This window comes from Convolutriloba macropyga, chromosome 10 (genome assembly GCF_964194025.1).
Source record: "Convolutriloba macropyga chromosome 10, txConMacr16.3, whole genome shotgun sequence".
In the NCBI taxonomy this organism is placed as follows: Eukaryota; Metazoa; Xenacoelomorpha; order Acoela; family Convolutidae; genus Convolutriloba; species Convolutriloba macropyga.
This window is the reverse complement of record NC_134477.1, coordinates 26,428,944-26,447,719: the sequence shown is the minus strand read 5'-3', so window position 1 is coordinate 26,447,719 and position 18,776 is coordinate 26,428,944. Positions and strand designations below refer to the sequence as shown.

The window sequence follows — 18,776 nt, the reverse complement described above, 5'->3', positions numbered from 1 at the left end:
CTATCCTTTGTTCCATTTGACTTTTACAGTAAACTACCGCCAATTGAGTTCAGCCGCGTAAAATTTCTAATGAGATTGAAATATTCAAGCAGAAATCAAGAGTGATAAAATGTCCCTAATATTCGTTTAAGCAAAAATTTTTAACAAAAAAGCCGCCAAAATTGACTACCGTAACTGCTTCAAAGTTTGCTGACAGGAATTAAAAACTAACGAGAACATCAACTTTTATTTGAGAGCAAAAAATAAGCAAGTGGCGTACCAGGGTTCTTCAGAATTTAGTTGTTCAAATCTGACCATTTCTGTGATTTCCTGTACTTTTTATTTCCATGTTACAATCGAATCAGGACAAAGACACGCAGTAAGAATGAGCAGAGAAGATTTCAATTGAATGCTACAATAAAAAGTTAAGACAAATGATATTATCTAATTACGGAAAACGTTATTTGATTTTAAAATGTGAGAGATACAGCAGTTCAATCTAATTGCCCAATAGTAACCGAAGTCATGAAACCAGTTTCAACGCAGATAAATTTGAAGCACACTCCTTAATTTTGCCCGTTGCGAATAAATTTTTGATTTCAATAAGACTTTCAAGTTTAAAAAAAACTTACTCGACGACGTTTATAAATCTAAAATAAATACTTGCTTGTCAATATTTAAGTTGTCGTTATGTTCACTAAACGATTGATCACCTCAGAGAATCTACCATATAAACTTTCAACATAGCTGGCAGATTGCCAGAAAACAGTCGCAATAGCTTCGTAGATCTGCGGTTTCAAAAAAAAGTAAAAAAAGACAGACCAAAAAAGAATACTGTTCTTTTCGTTAACGGCTGAGTCGTTATATTTTGACTAAGAATCTGTATAAATTATTGCTGCCTCTATTAGCTTCTCTCAAATAACCTTCATTTAGAGTGACACACATTCGCTTGACCTTATCTCTTTGAAATAAAGTAAACAAAAGTCAATTTCAAAGCGAGGAAGTCATTTTTTGAGAGTGAGGTAAGTCACATGTGAACAAAACGTAATCACGCGGATAAACAAAAAACTCGCCCAACTGAGAATGAAAAAGGATGTCACACACGCAATTCAGTTGAAATTGCATGAACGATTGCACAAAAAGCAGATTTGAATTGATTGTGACGTCATATGGTTCTAACAAAAAGCTTGACGACGAAGTAAAAAACAAGTCCTGATGATAAAAAATAACCAAAAAATCGCAATAAAACTCGCTGAAAATTTTTGAAAACACTTAGTAAAAAAGTTCCAGTATGCAACAGCTACTGAAGGATACAATTACGTCAATTAATTGAGTCCTCAATGACCACCGTTGAGACCTGTCATCAATGAGATTAGTTGATATGACAGCAATAAGTACAACAGATACCAGCAAGACCAAACAAATCACAAAGATTAAAAAAAAGAACAAGCGTATAATTCAGAAAACGCAGGACCTACGAGTTAAATGACTTGCTTTATAGAAGCCTTTTTAGCAACAAAGGAGACCTGTCAAAACTGAGACTAAGAGTTAAGACAACAAAGTTTAGAAAAACTCGCAAAACAAAAAAATCGATAATTATTATTGAAAACAATTAGTGTCAAAGTCATAGAAAGCACTAGCTTTGAACAAAAACAATTAAATCGATAATGTTAACTGCTATTAGAAGCAACAGAGAACTGTCCTCAATGAGATTAAATGATAAGACCTGAAAAGCAGAAATAAGAACTTACAGAACTCAAAAATTCACTCAAAATTGTTGAGAAAAAGTAGTGTCAAAGTCATGAAAACCACTAGCTATTAACTCTAGCAACTAATTAGGTTATTTTATGCCTCATTGGCAACCAATCAGACCTGTCATTACTCAGATACTACTAAGTGATAAGATAACTGATAATTTCAAAAAAGGGGGCAAAATCCAAAATTCAGTAATGTTTTAGGACAACAAATAGTGGCAAAGTCATAAAAAGTTTTAGCTGCCCCTCAATGAATTCAAGCAAAGCCAAAAACGCTAAATTAAAAAATATTTGTACCGTCTTAAAATCAATGAAGGAGAGGAAACTCTGAAAACAGAGGTCAAATTGACGCACCTCAAAAACACATCTGAAAAACCGCCATATTGTTCGAACACCAATTTCTCAATCCACTTTCAAGGTATTTTGAAAAAATTCACGCCTCAAACCTACTCGATTTTTGCTCTCTTTACTATTTCACTATGATCAAAAACATCGTTCTAATTTGACGTGTGACTGACGAGAAAAAGCCGAAAAAAGCGAGAACAGATCTTACAAAAAACATAGCCAGAAGAATTCCGGAAACGACTCGAAGTAGAAATCCATTCAGGTCAAAGACACGCAGTAAGAAAGAGCAGAGAAGATTTCAATTGAATGCTACAATAAAAAGTTAAGACAAATGATTATCTAATTACGGAAAACGTTATTTGATTTTAAAATGTGAGAGATACAGCAGTTCAATCTAATTGCCCAATAGTAACCGAAGTCATGAAACCAGTTTCAACGCAGATAAATTTGAAGCACACTCCTTAATTTTGCCCGTTGCGAATAAATTTTTGATTTCAATAAGAGTTTGAAGTTTAAAAAGAACTTACTCGACGACGTTTATAAATCTAAAATAAATACTTGCTTGTCAATATTTAGGTTGTCGTTATGTTCACTAAAATATTGATCACCTCAGAGAATCTACCATTTAAACTTTCAACATAGCTGGCAGATTGCCAGAAAACAGTCGCAATAGCTTCGTAGATCTGCGGTCTCAAAAAAAGTAAAAAAGACAGACCAAAAAAGAATACTGTTCTTTTCGTTAACGGCTGAGTCGTTATATTTTGACTAAGAATCTGTATAAATTATTGCTGCCTCTATTAGCTTCTCTCAAATAACCTTCATTTAGAGTGACACACATTCGCTTGACCTTATCTCTTTGAAATAAAATAAACAAAAGTCAATTTCAAAGCGAGGAAGTCATTTTTTGAGAGTGAGGTAAGTCACATGTGAACAAAACGTAATCACGCGGATAAACAAAAAACTCGCCCAACTGAGAATGAAAAAGGATGTCAAACACGCAATTCAGTTGAAATTGCATGAACGATTGCACAAAAAGCAGATTTGAAGTGAATGTGACGTCATATGGTTCTAACAAAAAGCTTGACGACGAAGTAAAAAACAAGTCCTGAAATAAAATTCAAATAATTGCAACAAATTATGACCTGAAAATCATTTAATTGACTTTAAATGGCAAATGAGAGCTGTTAATAATGAGACTAAGCAATAACACAACAAAAACAAGCAAGACTAAAAATTCAACTTATTTTTTGAAAAGAGAGCATCAACATCAAAAAACAACTACTATGGAATCAAACTGCCAACTATTTTTCTCATTATCAAACTGTCATTATATGTCGATGAGTACTCTCACTAATAATATTAAATGATTAAAAATAACCAGAAAATCGCAACAAAACTTGCTGAAACTTTTTGAAAACACTTAGTAAAAAAGTCCCAGTACGCAACAGCTACTGAAGGATACAATTACGTCAATTAATTGAGTCCTCAATGACCACCGTTGAGACCTGTCATCAATGAGATTAGTTGATATGACAGCAATAAGTACAACAGATACCAGCAAGACCAAAAAAATCACAAAGATTGAAAAAAAGAACAAGCGTATAGTTCAGAAAACGCAGGACCTACGAGTTAAATGACTTGCTTTATAGAAGCCTTTTCAGCAACAAAGGAGACCTGTCAAAACTGAGACTAAGAGTTAAGAGGACAAAGTTAAGAAAAACTCGCAAAACTCAAAAAATCGATAATTATTATTGAAAACAATTAGTGTCAAAGTCATAGAAAGCACTAGCTTTGAACAAAAACAATTAAATCGATAATGTTAATTGCTATTAGAAGCACCAGCGAACTGTCCCCAATGAGATTAAATAATAAGACCTGAAAAGAAATAAGAACTTAGAACTCAAAAATTCACTCAAAATTTTTGAGAAAAAGTAGTGTCGAAGTCATGAAAACCACTAGCTATTAATTCTAGCCACTAATTAGGTTATTTTATGCCTCATTAGCAACCAACCAGACCTGTCATCACTCAGATACTACTAAGTGATAAGATAACAGATAATTTCAAAAAAGGGGGCAAAATCCAAAATTCAGTAAAGTTCTAGGACAACAAATAGTGGCAAAGTCATAAAAAGTTTTAGCTGCCCCTCAATGAATTCAAGCAAAGGCAAACACGCTAAATTAAAAAATATTTGTACCGTCTTAAAATCAATGAAGGAGAGGAAACTCTGAAAACAGAGGTCAAATTGACGCACCTCAAAAACACATCTGAAAAACCGCCATATTGTTCAAACACCAATTTCTCAATCCACTTTCAAGGTATTTTGAAAAAATTCACGCCTCAAACCTACTCGATTTTTGCTCCCTTTACTATTTCACTATGATCAAAAACATCGTTCTAGTTTGACGTGTCACTGACGAGAAAAAGCCGAAAAAAGCGAGAACAGATCTAAAAAAAACATAGCCAGAAGAATTCCGGAAACGACTCGAGGTGGAAATCCATTTAAACACAATCCAACCACTCATCAGACAAAACGTGCCTCCACTAATATATAATTATCTTGAAGCAAAACCATAAAACAAAGAAGCAAAAATAATAAGTCACATCTTAAAATATGATTAAAAAATCGGATAAAATTTTGTTATAACTTGAGATCTCAACAAAACTGCTAAAACTACTTCCTCAAAACAACTCTTACTTACTAAAACTACTTATCTGAATTTTTTTTAAAAACTTGAGGCCAAATTATAAAAAAAGAGCTTAAAGACAACTTGAAAAACTGAAAAACTGGAAAAAGTTATTTTTTTAATATTAAAGCATATAAAACCAAAGAAAAATTCTTTTCATCCAATAGGGTATCCAGATGCTCGCAAAACAATGAGCAAGTCATAATAAGCTTAAAAAAACTTCGAAAAAACGAAAACTACAAAAAATTAAGAAAAATAGTTCCAATTTTTGCCATTTTTTGTCATATTATTCAACAAAAAAATGATCATATCCACAAAACTAGCCAATTGATATCTAAAATTTGCTAAAGTAGAAGGAGTCTTTTCAATACCCACTTGAGCCAGTAAAACAAAACAATCAAAAAACGCAAAAATTAGCCCGAAAATCAGCAAAATACAAGAAAAACCTCTCACAAGAAAGAATTAGCATAAAATTCATAAGAATTTCCGGAAACCTTTAAACCACAATCAAAGCCAGCCTAAAATTAAAACAAAATCATAACCAAACCTCTTAACCAAAAAATTGAAGACAAAAAAATCTTTAAAAGGCCGCACGGGAACAAAAAATTTTGCTCGCTTACAGAATTTTTTTTCACACCTCAATTTCTCGCAACGATATGAACAAAAAACCACTCTTTTCGCTCTTCATTTTATTCAGCAACAAAATCACTCCAATTTTTTTCACGAGTTTCATTTTCCACTTCAAAATTCACTACAAAGTTGATTAAAAAAGGATTTCTCCAATACTCCTCGAGTCGCAATAAAAAGACAGCGCACCAAAACAATCCAAATTCTTTGAATTGTAAAACATACCCGGCAGATTGCCGGAAAATAGCCGCCGTTGATTCCAATAAGCATGATTGGGATTGAACGAATAGAATATATTGAAAAAGAAAGATTTTTGTACAAAAATATTTTTAAAGTCCGATTTATTTTGATGGCATTTCGTAGTTGAACATACTTCCGTTTCTTAGAGAGAGGCTACAGGGGCTACTATCAACATCAATAAGCATTAGAGGTGGTAACTAAGACTTACAGGAACGACGTTCAAAAAGCGGGCATCTAAAATTGGGCTTTAAGGGTTTATCCCGTTTCTATTTCTGACTTCAATTTTTTATACCGACTCTGTTCATTTTGAATTGCTTTGCTTAGCAACTGATGTTCAAATTCACTTTTAGCAGAATGAGAGAAGAGAGAAACTAGCTTAGAGAAGTCAAAAAGATTTCACGCAAAATGTCGCAACATACCCGGCAGATAGCCGGAAAATAGCCGCCGTTGATTCCAATAAGCATGATTGGGATTGAACGAACAGAATATATTGAAAAAAAAAAGACTTTTGTACAAAAATATTTTTAAAGTCCGATTTATTTTGATGGCATTTCGTAGTTGAACATACTTCCGTTTCTTAGAGAGAGGCTACAGGGGCTACTATCAACATCAATAAGCATTAGAGGTGGTAACTAAGACTTATAGGAACGACGTTCAAATAGCGGGCATCTAAAATTGGGCTTTATAGGTTTATCCCGTTTCCATTTCTGACTTCAATTTTTTATACCAACTCCGTTCATTTTGAATTGCTTTGCTTAGCAACTGATGTTCAAATTCACTTTTAGCAGAAAGAGAGAAGAGAGAAACTAGCCTAGAGAAGTCAAAAGATTTCACGCGAAATGTCGAAACATACCCGGCAGATTGCCGGAAAATAGCCACCATTGATTCCAATAAGCATGATTGGGATTGAACGAATAGAATATATTGAAAAAAAAAGACTTTTGTACAAAAATATTTTTTAAGTCCGATTTATTTTGATGGCATTTCGTAGTTGAACATACTTCTGTTTCTTAGAGAGAGGCTACAGGGGCTACTATCAACACCAATAAGCATTAGAGGTGGTAACTAAGACTTACAGGAACGACGTTCAAAAAGCGGGCATCTAAAATTGGGCTTTATGGGTTTATCCCGTTTCTATTTCTGACTTCAATTTTTTATACCGACTCTGTTCATTTTGAATTGCTTTGCTTAGCAACTGATGTTCAAATTCACTTTTAGCAGAATGAGAGAAGAGAGAAACTAGCCTAGAGAAGTCAAAAAGATTTCACGCAAAATGTCGAAACATACCCGACAGATAGCCGGAAAATAGCCGCCGTTGATTCCAATAAGCATGATTGGGATTGAACGAACAGAATATATTGAAAAAAAAAAGACTTTTGTACAAAAATATTTTTAAAGTCCGATTTATTTTGATGGCATTTCGTAGTTGAACATACTTCCGTTTCTTAGAGAGAGGCTACAGGGGCTACTATCAACATCAATAAACATCAATAAGTCAAAAAGATTTCACGCAAAATGTCGAAAAAGCGGCAAAATGGTAAAGCAAAAAAGTTTGACGAAGTAAAAAAAAAATACGAGCGCAATAATAGCCGGCTGAGAAGATGAGGGCGGCTATTAAAAAGCTGCGAAATGGTAAAGCGAAAAAAAGTTTGACGAAGTAAAAAAAATATACGAGCGCAATAATAGCCGGCTGAGAAGATGAGGGCGGCTATTAAAAACCAAGAGAAGGCCAACAAAAATATTCTCAGCTATCGCTTTGCGGCTATTAATAATGACAAAATTATTAGCTTCTAAATTGCAGAAACGATACTTTCTGATCTGTTTAAGGTCCGAGGAACCTGATTGATCCTTTACCTTTGACAGACAATAGTGAAAAGGCACATCAAATCCAATCAGCTTTGTGCAATGAGGAGGCATTGGGAAGGAGTCTTTGAGCATGAGAAGGGGTGCAGTTGGGATATCCACAAAGAAGACTGCTATCACTATCGGAGTTGCTGTGGTCGTATTTGACCCAAGGTTCAGACTCGATTCCAAGTTACTTGTCGTACTGAGACCAAGTTGTTCCTAAAAAAGAATCCTTCAGTATAATTGCTCTATAAAATAGCGCAAGGTTAAGTGGAAGACCCACCCGATGCCTATTTTATGGTCTCAGACTAAATGAGACAATGAAAAATTAATAAAAGTTGTTGTCTGCAGCGCAAAAAGTAATCCTTGATAGCCATTTGTTGTACTTTATTGCCCATTTTGTGCAACCATCGCGTCTTTTCGTAAAATGAAATATCCAAAAAATGATGAAATTTTTATCGATATATGAGATAATTCCTCCTATGACCCATTGTATATCAATTTCACAACTTGGACATTTCAATATAATTTTCTAAAATTCAGTCCCAGTTAATTGTTTACCGAAGTGGACATAGATTTGCTTTCCATTTTCATTGCCTCACACGTCAACAGTCTGGGATCATCTGAACTCCAGAAGTGGGAAATGGGCACTCGACCACCCAGACCCTTGTTTGCCAAGGCACCTGCAGAGTGGGTGTCTCTTTTGACATCGTTGTTAGCAGAGGACACGAAGGGGTCATTGGAATCCTATACAAGAAGGCTCGGTAATGTGCGTTAGCAAATAATATTCCGACACCGCTCACCCGCATTTTTGATTTAATTGTCTACCAAATGAGCAGGAGATGTAAGGCAACCGACTAACGTCGGGCGAATTGCTCTCAAACGACCGGCGAGCGGTTGGCTTCGTCAGTAGCTAGTACGGTTTAGTGAGGCTAGCTTTAGCTTAATTGAAGGGGCGTGAGGTGAGCGCAGCGGGGGGTGCCCCGGATGTGGGGGTCGGGCAACAGGGGGAGGGGAATCTTTGACTGCACGGTGCCCGTACGGCCTGAGAGATTTGCAGGAGTGGGGATTGGGGTGCTGAACTGGGGGGGGGGGGCAGTTTCTTAGAACCGCCCTTCACACCATAAGTACAAGTCTCCAAAATAGTTTCTGTATCGCATACTTGGAGACTAGTGAACTGAAAGGCTCTGAGAGACCTTAATGCCCATTTGGCGCTACTTCTTTATCCCGAGGACAAAAACTCAAATGGTCAGACGAAAAATCGGTCAAGCGAAAAATCGCAAAAAAAGACCAACAGGACTTATATAAATGCTAGAAACAATTGAGAGCACTTAAAAATGACTTCCTGGAAAGTAGTAGTTAAGCCATCTAATATAAAATACATTCATACATTTTTACTATAATTCAGCGTTAATGAGGGTAATAGATGATGACAACACGCCACATAACAGCAGCTGAAGTACAGCATCAACAAAACAGTTAAAGAGAGAGAGAGAGAGAGAGAGAGAGAGAGAGAGAGATAGAGTCAGAGACAAAACCAGAACCAGAAAGAGATAGAAAAAATCCCAACCGGTAGAGAGAGAGAGAGAGCAAGGAATATTTTAAAAATGATGAGATTCGACTCTGCAACTTCCTAGTTTTCTAGCCTTGTTAGTAATTAAACCATATGTAAAAAAAACAGAGCAAAATTTAATAGAAGTTTAAAGATCTCGCCGTGAAAAAGCTCAAAATCAATTTTTGTCTCTGGAATTCTGTCACGTAACCCATCTGCAAGACTAGAAAAAAATCGTTCGCCAGTAATGATCGTTAAACTCAGGACAATAATATTCAAAATTTTCGAAAACAATTGCAAACTTTAACTAAATCTTGCTAAAATGCGTGATAAAAATTTCAGAACATTTCATTGTCTCAAGAGACTATCTAGTATCCCTATTTAAAGCCTTAAATAGTTTCACTGGCTAATAAAGATCCATAAACTTGGAACCTGATAAAACTTTCCGAAGATTTGAAAATTTAAATTTTATCAAAGTATTGCAAAAACTTGGGTTATTAAAACATTGATATCCATTCCATTAACTCTAAAAACTATGATGCAGCTTTTCAGCTCTACCTTGGACGACGCCCTTGGTGCAGGAAATAAAATTAAAGTTTAAAAAAAATTAAAAAAAAAACTTGAAAATTTTGCGAATTATTTTCCAAAATTGCTTAAAATGGTGACATTAAGTCATCGAAAAATATTCCATTACATCTTAAAAAATGTACTAACATAATATAAAACTATAGAGGAGATTTCGTGGCTCTTGAGGCTGGAGAAACTAAAATTTAAAAAAAAAATCAAAAACTTGAAAACTGCAAGTTTTATGAAAAAATTGCTAAAATTTTTGATATTAAAAAGTTGAACTATTCCATGGTCCGTAAAACTATTTCAGTAACTTATTATCACACCATTGAGTAGGTTTTTTGGCCCTGGGTCAGGAAAAACTTGAAAAATTGAAATTTGCGAAGTGAAGTTTTGTGAAAAAAAGCTAAAATTCGTGATGTTAAAATGTTGAAAACCATTCCATTACAAGAACCTATGTAGTAACCTATTATTAAAACCTAGCAACACCCAAGGCTAAAGAAACTCAAAAAACGGAAAAGAACTCAAAAGAGGAAAGGAACTCAAATTACTGAAAAAAGTATTCAAAAAAACTTTTAAAAAAATTGCGAAAATTAGTAGAAATTTACGTGTTTCTGTTTGAAGTAGCAAAACATATAGCTCTTAAAATGGTCACAAAAAATATTTATGTCTTGCAGAACACCTTTATCAACTTAAACCTTCAATTTAAGAATGGAACAGCAAAAAAACTTGAAAAATTACGAAAAAACTGCAACAATTTGCGCTCAAAAAGTCTTTTAACCTTAAACAACGGCCTTCCCAGTCGCTTCATTACAATAAGCATTCCAAGAATTATTAAAAGCGGCGAAGGGCCTCCAATTTAATGCCCGCTGGGCGCAACCTGTTTATCCCATTTTCACGGACGAAATGCCAAAAGCGTCAGACGAAAAATTGGCGAGCGGTTGCCTTCGTCAGTAGCTAGCACGGTTTAGTGAGGCTAGCTTAAGCTTAATTGAAGGGACGTGAGGTGAGCGCAGCAGAGAGTGCACCGGAGTTGGTGGCCTGGTGGGAGGGGAATCTTTGGCTGCACGGGGCCTTTACGGCCTGAACGACTTGCAGGGTTGGGGATTGGGGAGCTGAAATGGGAAGGGGGTCAATTTCTTAGAACCGCCCTGCACACCATAAGTCTCCAAAATAGTTTCTGTGAATCGCACACTCGTGTGAATCGCACACTCAGAGAGTATGAGATCCAAGAGCTCACTGAAAGGCTCTGAGAGAACTTAATGCCCATTGGGCGCTATTTTATCCCGAGGACGAAAAGTCAAATGAGTCGGACGAAAAATCCGTCAAGCAAAAAATCTCATAAAAAGACCAACAAGACTTATATAAATGCTAGAAAAAATGCTAGATTAAATTGCATTTCACTAGAAAAATAATGGGACCAGTCCTTAACGGGAATCGGTAAAAGTATACAAAAAAATGCAAAGTTTAAAAAACGCGTACATACTTTCTGGAAAACAAATCGAGATCTCAACTGAAATCATTAAATAAGCTTATGGTCATTCATACCTCCATATAAAAACATTGGGACCCGTCATTATCCAGAAAATGTCGCATGTCTACAAAAACAAACAACAAAAAAACAAATACAGACGAAAAACAAGTTCCTTTACATTTTTGCAAGAAAACGCTATCGAAGCCGATAAAACCAAAATCTATTCCGTAGAAAATAAGATAATCAATTGCGGCTTCTTTGAACACCAAAAAAGTAATTTTTGACATCTGAATAATGAGACTAGATAGACAAAAAGTGCGAAGTTAACAAATGCGTGTCATGAACAATTTTAGCTATCAACTGAAATCAAATAATAGGTTCCTTTGTTCATCCATAGGAAGCCGCTAAAACCTGCAATTATCCCTTGAATTATACTATAAGACGGTGTTGAATCCCTTAAAACCATAATCTATTCGCTGAAAAATTGGCATGCCTATTTGTGCCTTCATTTTGAACACCAATAATGTGACATCTGACCGGTCAATAATATGACCAGACAAAAGAACCTCAAAGATGAAAAAATGTCCAAAAATTTTCCGTGAAAACTTGTAGCATCACAGCCGAAAAACCATTCAGTAAAACGTAAATCCTCAAAAAACATTGAAATTTAGTCCATTAGAAATAAGGCTATAAGCTACAAGTTAACCAAAAAAAAAGAAGTGGCAAAGCTCAAAAATCCATTATTTATTTTGAAAACAAAAATATTTAGAAGTCATAACGACCATCAGCTTCCGACTAAAAATATAGAGAGGTTTCCACGAAACTCTTTAGGAAGCCAATTGTACTTGTCATTAGTAAGCCCTGATTTGAATTGATCCGTTCTGTAATTAACATGACAAAGCAAAAATACGAAAACATTTTTTTCAAAAAGACAGCAGCTGATTACAATCAGAATTATCCTTGGACTGTAAAAAAAACAACGATTAGAACAAAACTAGCCTTGATATTGTTGTTCGTCCATTAGGAGCACGTAATTGTTCCAAATATTATGGATATGGATAATTTGACAAAGAATTATTCTTAAAACAGCTACGGCGACGTCGAGCCATGCAGTCAATAATGCAAAAACAACGCAACTTTTTTAGATTCAATTTTTATCCGTCGTAAACAAGGTGCAATTGCTAAAACGCGACAATAGCAGCTACGCATACGTTTTGATGTATTCGGAGAGATGCCACAATGGACCTTAATAAGATAGCGATTAATTTTGGACAAATGACTTTCATGTTTCATTCTTGAAGTCGCAACTAACCTGAGACATTAGATCATCATCATCAGGTTGCTGACCTCCACCGCCCACTCCAGCGGTGTCAGCGGCAAAGGGTCTAGAGGCCGAGGCAACCCTATCAGTTGAGAAATCGTGAAACACAATCGAGTCACTTTCTGTATCCCACACGTACAGTCTAGAGCTGGGCTCAGATGTGTTTGGACCTTGGATCAAGTCCTAAACAAAATCAAGTCCCAAACTAAATATACTGTATTTGAACTGGTTCTCGATATTAACATTTTCCAATGCCTTCAATGCACACAGCTAAAGTCCACTTTGAACACACTACTCGTAATGATATTGTGGCAATTGATATTTACTCATTCCTATGTGACAATATGCACTTTTTGGATATAATTCAAAAAGAACAAACGGCCAGCGTTTACACATAAACGTAGTGATCAATTTATGAAAAATACGCTACATGCTCAGTCTACGATTTGTCCAACTAACCTCCTCCACAATCAGAGATATGAGCTTCCCGTTTGTGTTCACTTTGCATGATTTAATAATGGTCAGCTTTGATATCAGTTCCTTAATATTCCTGGCTGGCCTGTCAATTTTGGCTTCTCTCTTGGACAAGTTGTAGAGCATGATTTGTCCGGATATGGTAGAGAGGACGAGGTTGCTGCCATTGATGTTCATACTAGTTACTACTACTGACTTATCTGTACTTGGATGGCTCAGAAGCTGCTTCACAACGCCCTGAAAGGTTTGCACAATTTATGCGTTGCTAATTAAAACCTTCCTAAACCCACATTACTGTATCAAAGAAAATTTCTGAAAAGTAGCTTGGTAGATATGGCATTCCTGCATTAAGAGCGGAATTTACCGACCATTGGCACGATGATCATCATATACTAAAAAGCTATCCAATTTAACCTGGGCGCTGCTATGCTAAGACGCACTCTAACCTGCAGATTCCTGACTTGCAGTTTAGTTGGTTCTACGCTGAATATGGACTGTTCATATATACACATGATAGAGGAGGCACACTGGAATTCCGCAGTTTTGTTGACAGTCTTCGATTCCATGTTCACTTCATAAACACACGCGTTCTCACCATCCCACACCACCATTGCTTGCTGAAAAGATAAAAAACATTATCTTAAGTCTACGCGTTCCAAATCTCCCAGATTCAACCAAAAAGCTACTGTATTACCTTTATATTCAAAAAGCAAACAATCAAATTGATTTCAGAAAGAAGCTACGATGTTAGTAATCTTTGAGATCATGAAGACATTTTCGGCAAAATACACAATAATGCCACAAAAACGAACTTGTAAATTACAATTCAAATAATTTCATCAAAAACCGAAAATTAGATTACGATGTATAAAGGAAAGCTATTTGAAGAAAATCTGATTAAATAGTAGAACACAACCTATTAACATCGTTCGAACTGCTCTCAAACGACCGGCCAGCTGTTGTCTTCAAAATTAGACAGCTGGGGCTCAGCGATGCTAGAATTACGGGGTGGTGAGCGGAGTGGGGTCAAGCGGGGGGTTTGGGAGGACTGGACAGGAGAGTGAATCCAAATCGCTAGGTGGAGGAGAGTGGACGGGGGTGCTGGGTGAATGGGTTCAATCTTTTAAGGTTAAGAACTGCCGTTCACACCATGATATTTTCTCCTCAGTTTCGGTGAATTGCATACTTAAAGACTTGTAGGGCGTAAGGCTCTAAACGAGCCGATCAGCCACTTAACTCCATCCGGGCTTTAAGCTGTTTACTGTTTATCTCGTTTTTTGAAGACGAAAAGTTAGAAGAGTAAAAAAAAATAGGTTAAGCAAAAACCGCATAAAAAAGACCACAGGATTAACATAATTGCTACAAAAAAGTGTTTGTTTGAAAGCCACTAAAAAAGAAATCAAATCACCATCGCGCGCAAAAACATCTGATTCCCACTATACTTGAAAAGAGATGAAAAAAAATAAAAGAATGAAAAAATCTAATTATTACAATAATGTCCTTTCTGGCTCCCTTAATTATTTCGGCTAGATCGAAATAACCACTCAATCTGACTTCGAAAACATAAACCGACCAACCTCAGATAAATTGCTCTGGAACATCATGCAGAGCAATTAAGTGCAAGGGCTGAAGCCTTTCGGATAATGGGAACGCAGAGACATAGTGTAATCGAATAAATAAATAAGATTAAATAGTTGACAACAGTAGCGATAAGCACAAATTTCAACCCCTATTTAATAACCCAAATTATCGCACATTTACATTCATGGTGATACTCTTTATTTTACAACTCCCTTGACTTCTCATGACATCTGATCTTTACTAGCATTTTACTCTGCTAACTTACATCTTTTAAAGATCAAGGGTCAACAGATAACACATATGAAAAGTTGGGGACAAAGTTGGTATAAATAGCACGTAATAGCTTGTTGCATTCACTCATTTCATAAATAACCAAGATGTAAATCAGCATACGGATATGGGGATGTTGAATTTTCCATACTTTAAACGATTAAAATTATACTTGCAATACTCCTTCTCTATCATGTTGTGTTCGTTCCAAGAGGGGAATCACAAGAAAATGCTAATTTGGTCCTCCCCAATGCTTTTGTAAGAGTGTCTGCTGGCATGTGATTGGTGGGTAGTTTAGCTCTAATAGTCAACCTTTGACTAAATTCCGAAAGAAGTGCACTTTTAAAGCGAAGTGCTTTCTCTTTCCGTGATTCAGAATTCTTACAAAGAGCAATACAAGCTTGTTTGTCTACAAAGACGTTTACTGACTGCTCGAGATCTACACCTACTTCTCTTAATAGGTTTGCTAAAGGTACGGCTTCTTTACTTGCCTCGACTACAGCGTTAAGCTCAGCGATACACACTTTCGTAACTTACGAGCCCAACTGATTGCGCCTTGAACTATTGTTAAATTTAAAACAATAACCACTCATACTTTTTCTATTGTCTGAAAACCCCGTCAATTTCGGTTTCTCACTTTCTTAAAATCATCTGACTTTGTCCCTTTTAGGTTACGTAAACACCCTCTGCCGCATTCCAATGTGACTTTCTAGGATTTTGAACGAAAGAACTAAAAAAATTAGCTGCATGCGCAATTTCTGTTGTACTTGTCAATGCCATAGAGTTCAAGCATCCCACTCTATCCCTATAATCACATGATTGCTTTTCTCAATACTCATTGCTGCATAATTCTGTCGAATCTAACTTTGAGTTTCAGGTTAAAATCAAATGTTGTTTCCAGTGTCTTTGATTCGCTCATGTTAAACTTCTCTAACAATTTTACTACATAGCCTTTTTTGGCTTAGCATTATTTCGTCTTCTGTTCGCTGAATTTTAATATTTAAGAATCTAACTAAGACCTCCCTAACTGCTAATTTGGAAATGCTCACTAACATTTTTAAGTTATCACAAAAATCTTTCTGCAATCCTGATATAACCATGTTATCTGCCCAAAGACGCAACATTTCCGCTATATCATTTTCAAATTTTTAATAAAAATCCATCTTGAATAGTACGCGCGAAACCAAATTGGCCAAGGAAAGTTTTGATTGTTAGGTACCCATTTCTACCTGACTGTTTCAATCCATATAAAATTTTTCTCAGCTTACAAATTACCGGATTTCCTTGTTTGTCAAATTTTTTGAAGCCTCCGGACTGTTGCTTAAAATTTTTTCCTCAATCTCAGCACTTAAGTATGCTGTTCTGATGTCAATCAATTTGTTTCAACTCTGTGTCTACATACGGCAGAGCTTATCCGTACTCTAATTATTTAGAGGCGTGGTCTTGGTGAGTACGTTTTGTTGCAATCCCGACCTGGCGCTTGGCTAAACCCTTTTGCCACGAATCTTGCCTTATACCTTGTTATCTCTCCACTAGGAATAAACTTAAGCGCGAAGTACCAGTGGCTACCACTGGGTTTAATTCCTCTGTTCTCTAACAGTTCTCCAACTTCAATTTCAAATAATGAGTTGTATTCCATGAGTTGTATTCCAATTTCATTGCAACACACCAATTTTCAACCCTAATGGCTTCATACATGGATTAGGTAGTACCTCTTTATTCACAATTCCTCAAGAAAGGATGCTTGTTGACTATCCCCTCCTTTTCTTTGACTTCAATAAACGGTTCTTTTTAGTTGAAGGTTACACTCAAGAGATTTTCTAACTTTAGAGATCCATGTCTTTTGGAATGCCTACGAGATAAGCCTTACTATTGTCGGAAGATCCCAGAAAAAGTCCTTTTTGAGAACTTTTATCAATCTTGCCTCATCAACTGTTTTCAACATGAACAAAAGCTGGACAACCCAACACTTTGATATACTAAGTTAGGTTTCTTCTTGTATATTGCCACAAAAGGTGTCTTCTAAATACCTGAATGGAAACAAAAATTTTGATCTCACTTGACACATTGAGTACATAAGGCCGATACTTTTTTCTAATCCTGACTGCTCTAAATTGGGGAACAATAGCCATTGGGGTTATTCCCCAATTCCAATCAATCTTGCCTTTTTCTTCGTGTATACGGTGCCGAGAAATCTGCTCCAACACCTTTTTGTCTACATATTGACTTTAGGTTATTTGGGACATATTCCCCTGCCCCATCGCAAAAAAAAAATGTTCCTGGTTGTCCTATATTGGCAAACTATTCAACTGTTTCGATAGCCTCATCCCTTGACCTCAAAAAAACTTTGATACCTGCTAAAACTATTCACAAACCCTATTCCATACCTGTGCTCATCGACTGCTTCCTGGTCGATGGGCCCTAATTTGTCGTCATGGACAATATATAAAATTTAACTTGCTCTTGTTCCTGAGTCTTTTAGCACTGGAAGTTTCTGATTTGTTTAGCTGACATGTATCGCAACTTATTAAATAGTGCTCGCTTAGTTTCAGTCCCACTGCGTGAACTGTTAGTTTGTAAATGTCCTCAACAATAATATGGCCAAAAGGCTTATGCCACAAACTAAGGGGATCTAAAGTAGCTAATTTTGCACTGCTCTGCGGTTTCTCCGTAGTCAAAGTTCCAGACAAACTATCTCTTTCCTCAAAAGGAAAAATTGTTCCGTTTTTAGTTCGTATTTCTTAGGTCCTACCAAAGAAAACCTCATTGCCGGTTGCTCAAAGTTTTGACACTGATACCAGATTCCTTGTATTGTTGGGCACAAGCAACGCATTACTTAATCTTATTTTTCGATCTGAACCATTGGAATTCAAAACGCAGATTTTAACTGTGCCTTTCCCACTAACTAAACATTTAATGCCATTTGCATAAGTCATGGTAACAAAAAAATTCCTTGTCTATATCTATGAATAAACTTTCGCCGTTAATCATATGACTGGTAGCACCTGTGTCCAAAACTAGCTCATTAGCATGGTTGTTTTCCGAAGTTTGGAAGAAGGGAAAGAACTCTTTTTCTAAATTCAACTACTCAACTAAATTTTGAGAGCCCCTCAGTGACTCTCCTCCTTTGACTTACTAAATTTTTCTCAGGTTTTTGTTTTTTCACTAATAGTTTTCTTAAGCCTATAGTCTTGCGAGATGTCCCATTTTCTGGTAGTTGAAACATCTCCCTCCCTTATTACAGAATACGCTCTCTCTTTTCGTTTTACATTTTCATTATCGAAGTATATCAGGTCTCGTTTAATTTCCTCAAGAGTTTTCTCGTCTTTGCTGTACCACATTCCTTTGGAAGCCCTTTTCGAAATATTGAGACAAACATTTTTCGCTGATTCCTTCATTCACAAGTGCTAAGTTATATTGCAAATCATCTGCTCTGAAGAGATAGTGTACTATCCTCTCACCTGAAATCTTTCAAAGGCTCGTTAATTGCGTTATCAATTTAGGTAGCTGAGGTCTCTGGAAGCCTTTACTCATTACGTCCTAAGCTCTAGTGCCATCACGCTTATGTGGTCTTAGAAAGAAAACTGATGTTTTGTCTAAAGCCTGTACTAACTCGTGCCACAGAGCCCTTTTCTCTCCTAAATCTTCCCTCAATTTCCCTATAGCTTACCTGCGTTGCTCCAAAGGATTATTTCTACAGCTTGCATATAATCTAGATACGTGGCTTCTCCACTAAGAACTTTGCCGAGTTTAAACGATTGCATACGAGCCTCAAACTGATCAGCAAAACGCAAGAAATCATCCTCACACCTGCTGAATACTTATCTTACTGTTTTTGTTCCCTTTGTTAGGTCTGCTTTCTCTTTACTTTCAATTTCCTTCTGACTCAAACTAAATCTTAACACTAATTGTTCCATACTGAATCAAAGACTTATTCTCTCCCAACTACTCTGCACGTCGTTTTTCTAAGCTAGTATTGCACTAGATAAACATTTTGAAAAAAGAGTCGGGCTGGGGAAAATCTTGTTCCGACTTAGACCAGAACTCTTTCCTTTATACAGC

General features: G+C 36.2%; 1 protein-coding gene across 3 annotated transcripts in view; it reads right to left on the bottom strand.

Annotated features, from left to right (window-relative positions):
* The window catches only part of LOC142348847 (intraflagellar transport protein 140 homolog), a 175,142-nt gene that overhangs the window by 102,922 nt on the left and 53,444 nt on the right, over positions 1 to 18,776 (bottom strand). For 2 of the 3 annotated variants that reach the window (XM_075400388.1, XM_075400390.1), the window contains 6 exons: positions 13,310 to 13,480; positions 12,849 to 13,100; positions 12,381 to 12,572; positions 8,037 to 8,222; positions 7,485 to 7,694; positions 612 to 629 (listed from right to left, as the gene is read on the bottom strand). In XM_075400388.1, the coding sequence (XP_075256503.1) occupies positions 612 to 629; positions 7,485 to 7,694; positions 8,037 to 8,222; positions 12,381 to 12,572; positions 12,849 to 13,100; positions 13,310 to 13,480 (1,029 nt within the window). The remainder of the gene's footprint in view (positions 1 to 611; positions 630 to 7,484; positions 7,695 to 8,036; positions 8,223 to 12,380; positions 12,573 to 12,848; positions 13,101 to 13,309; positions 13,481 to 18,776) is intronic. The other variant, XM_075400389.1, reaches the window with a different exon arrangement.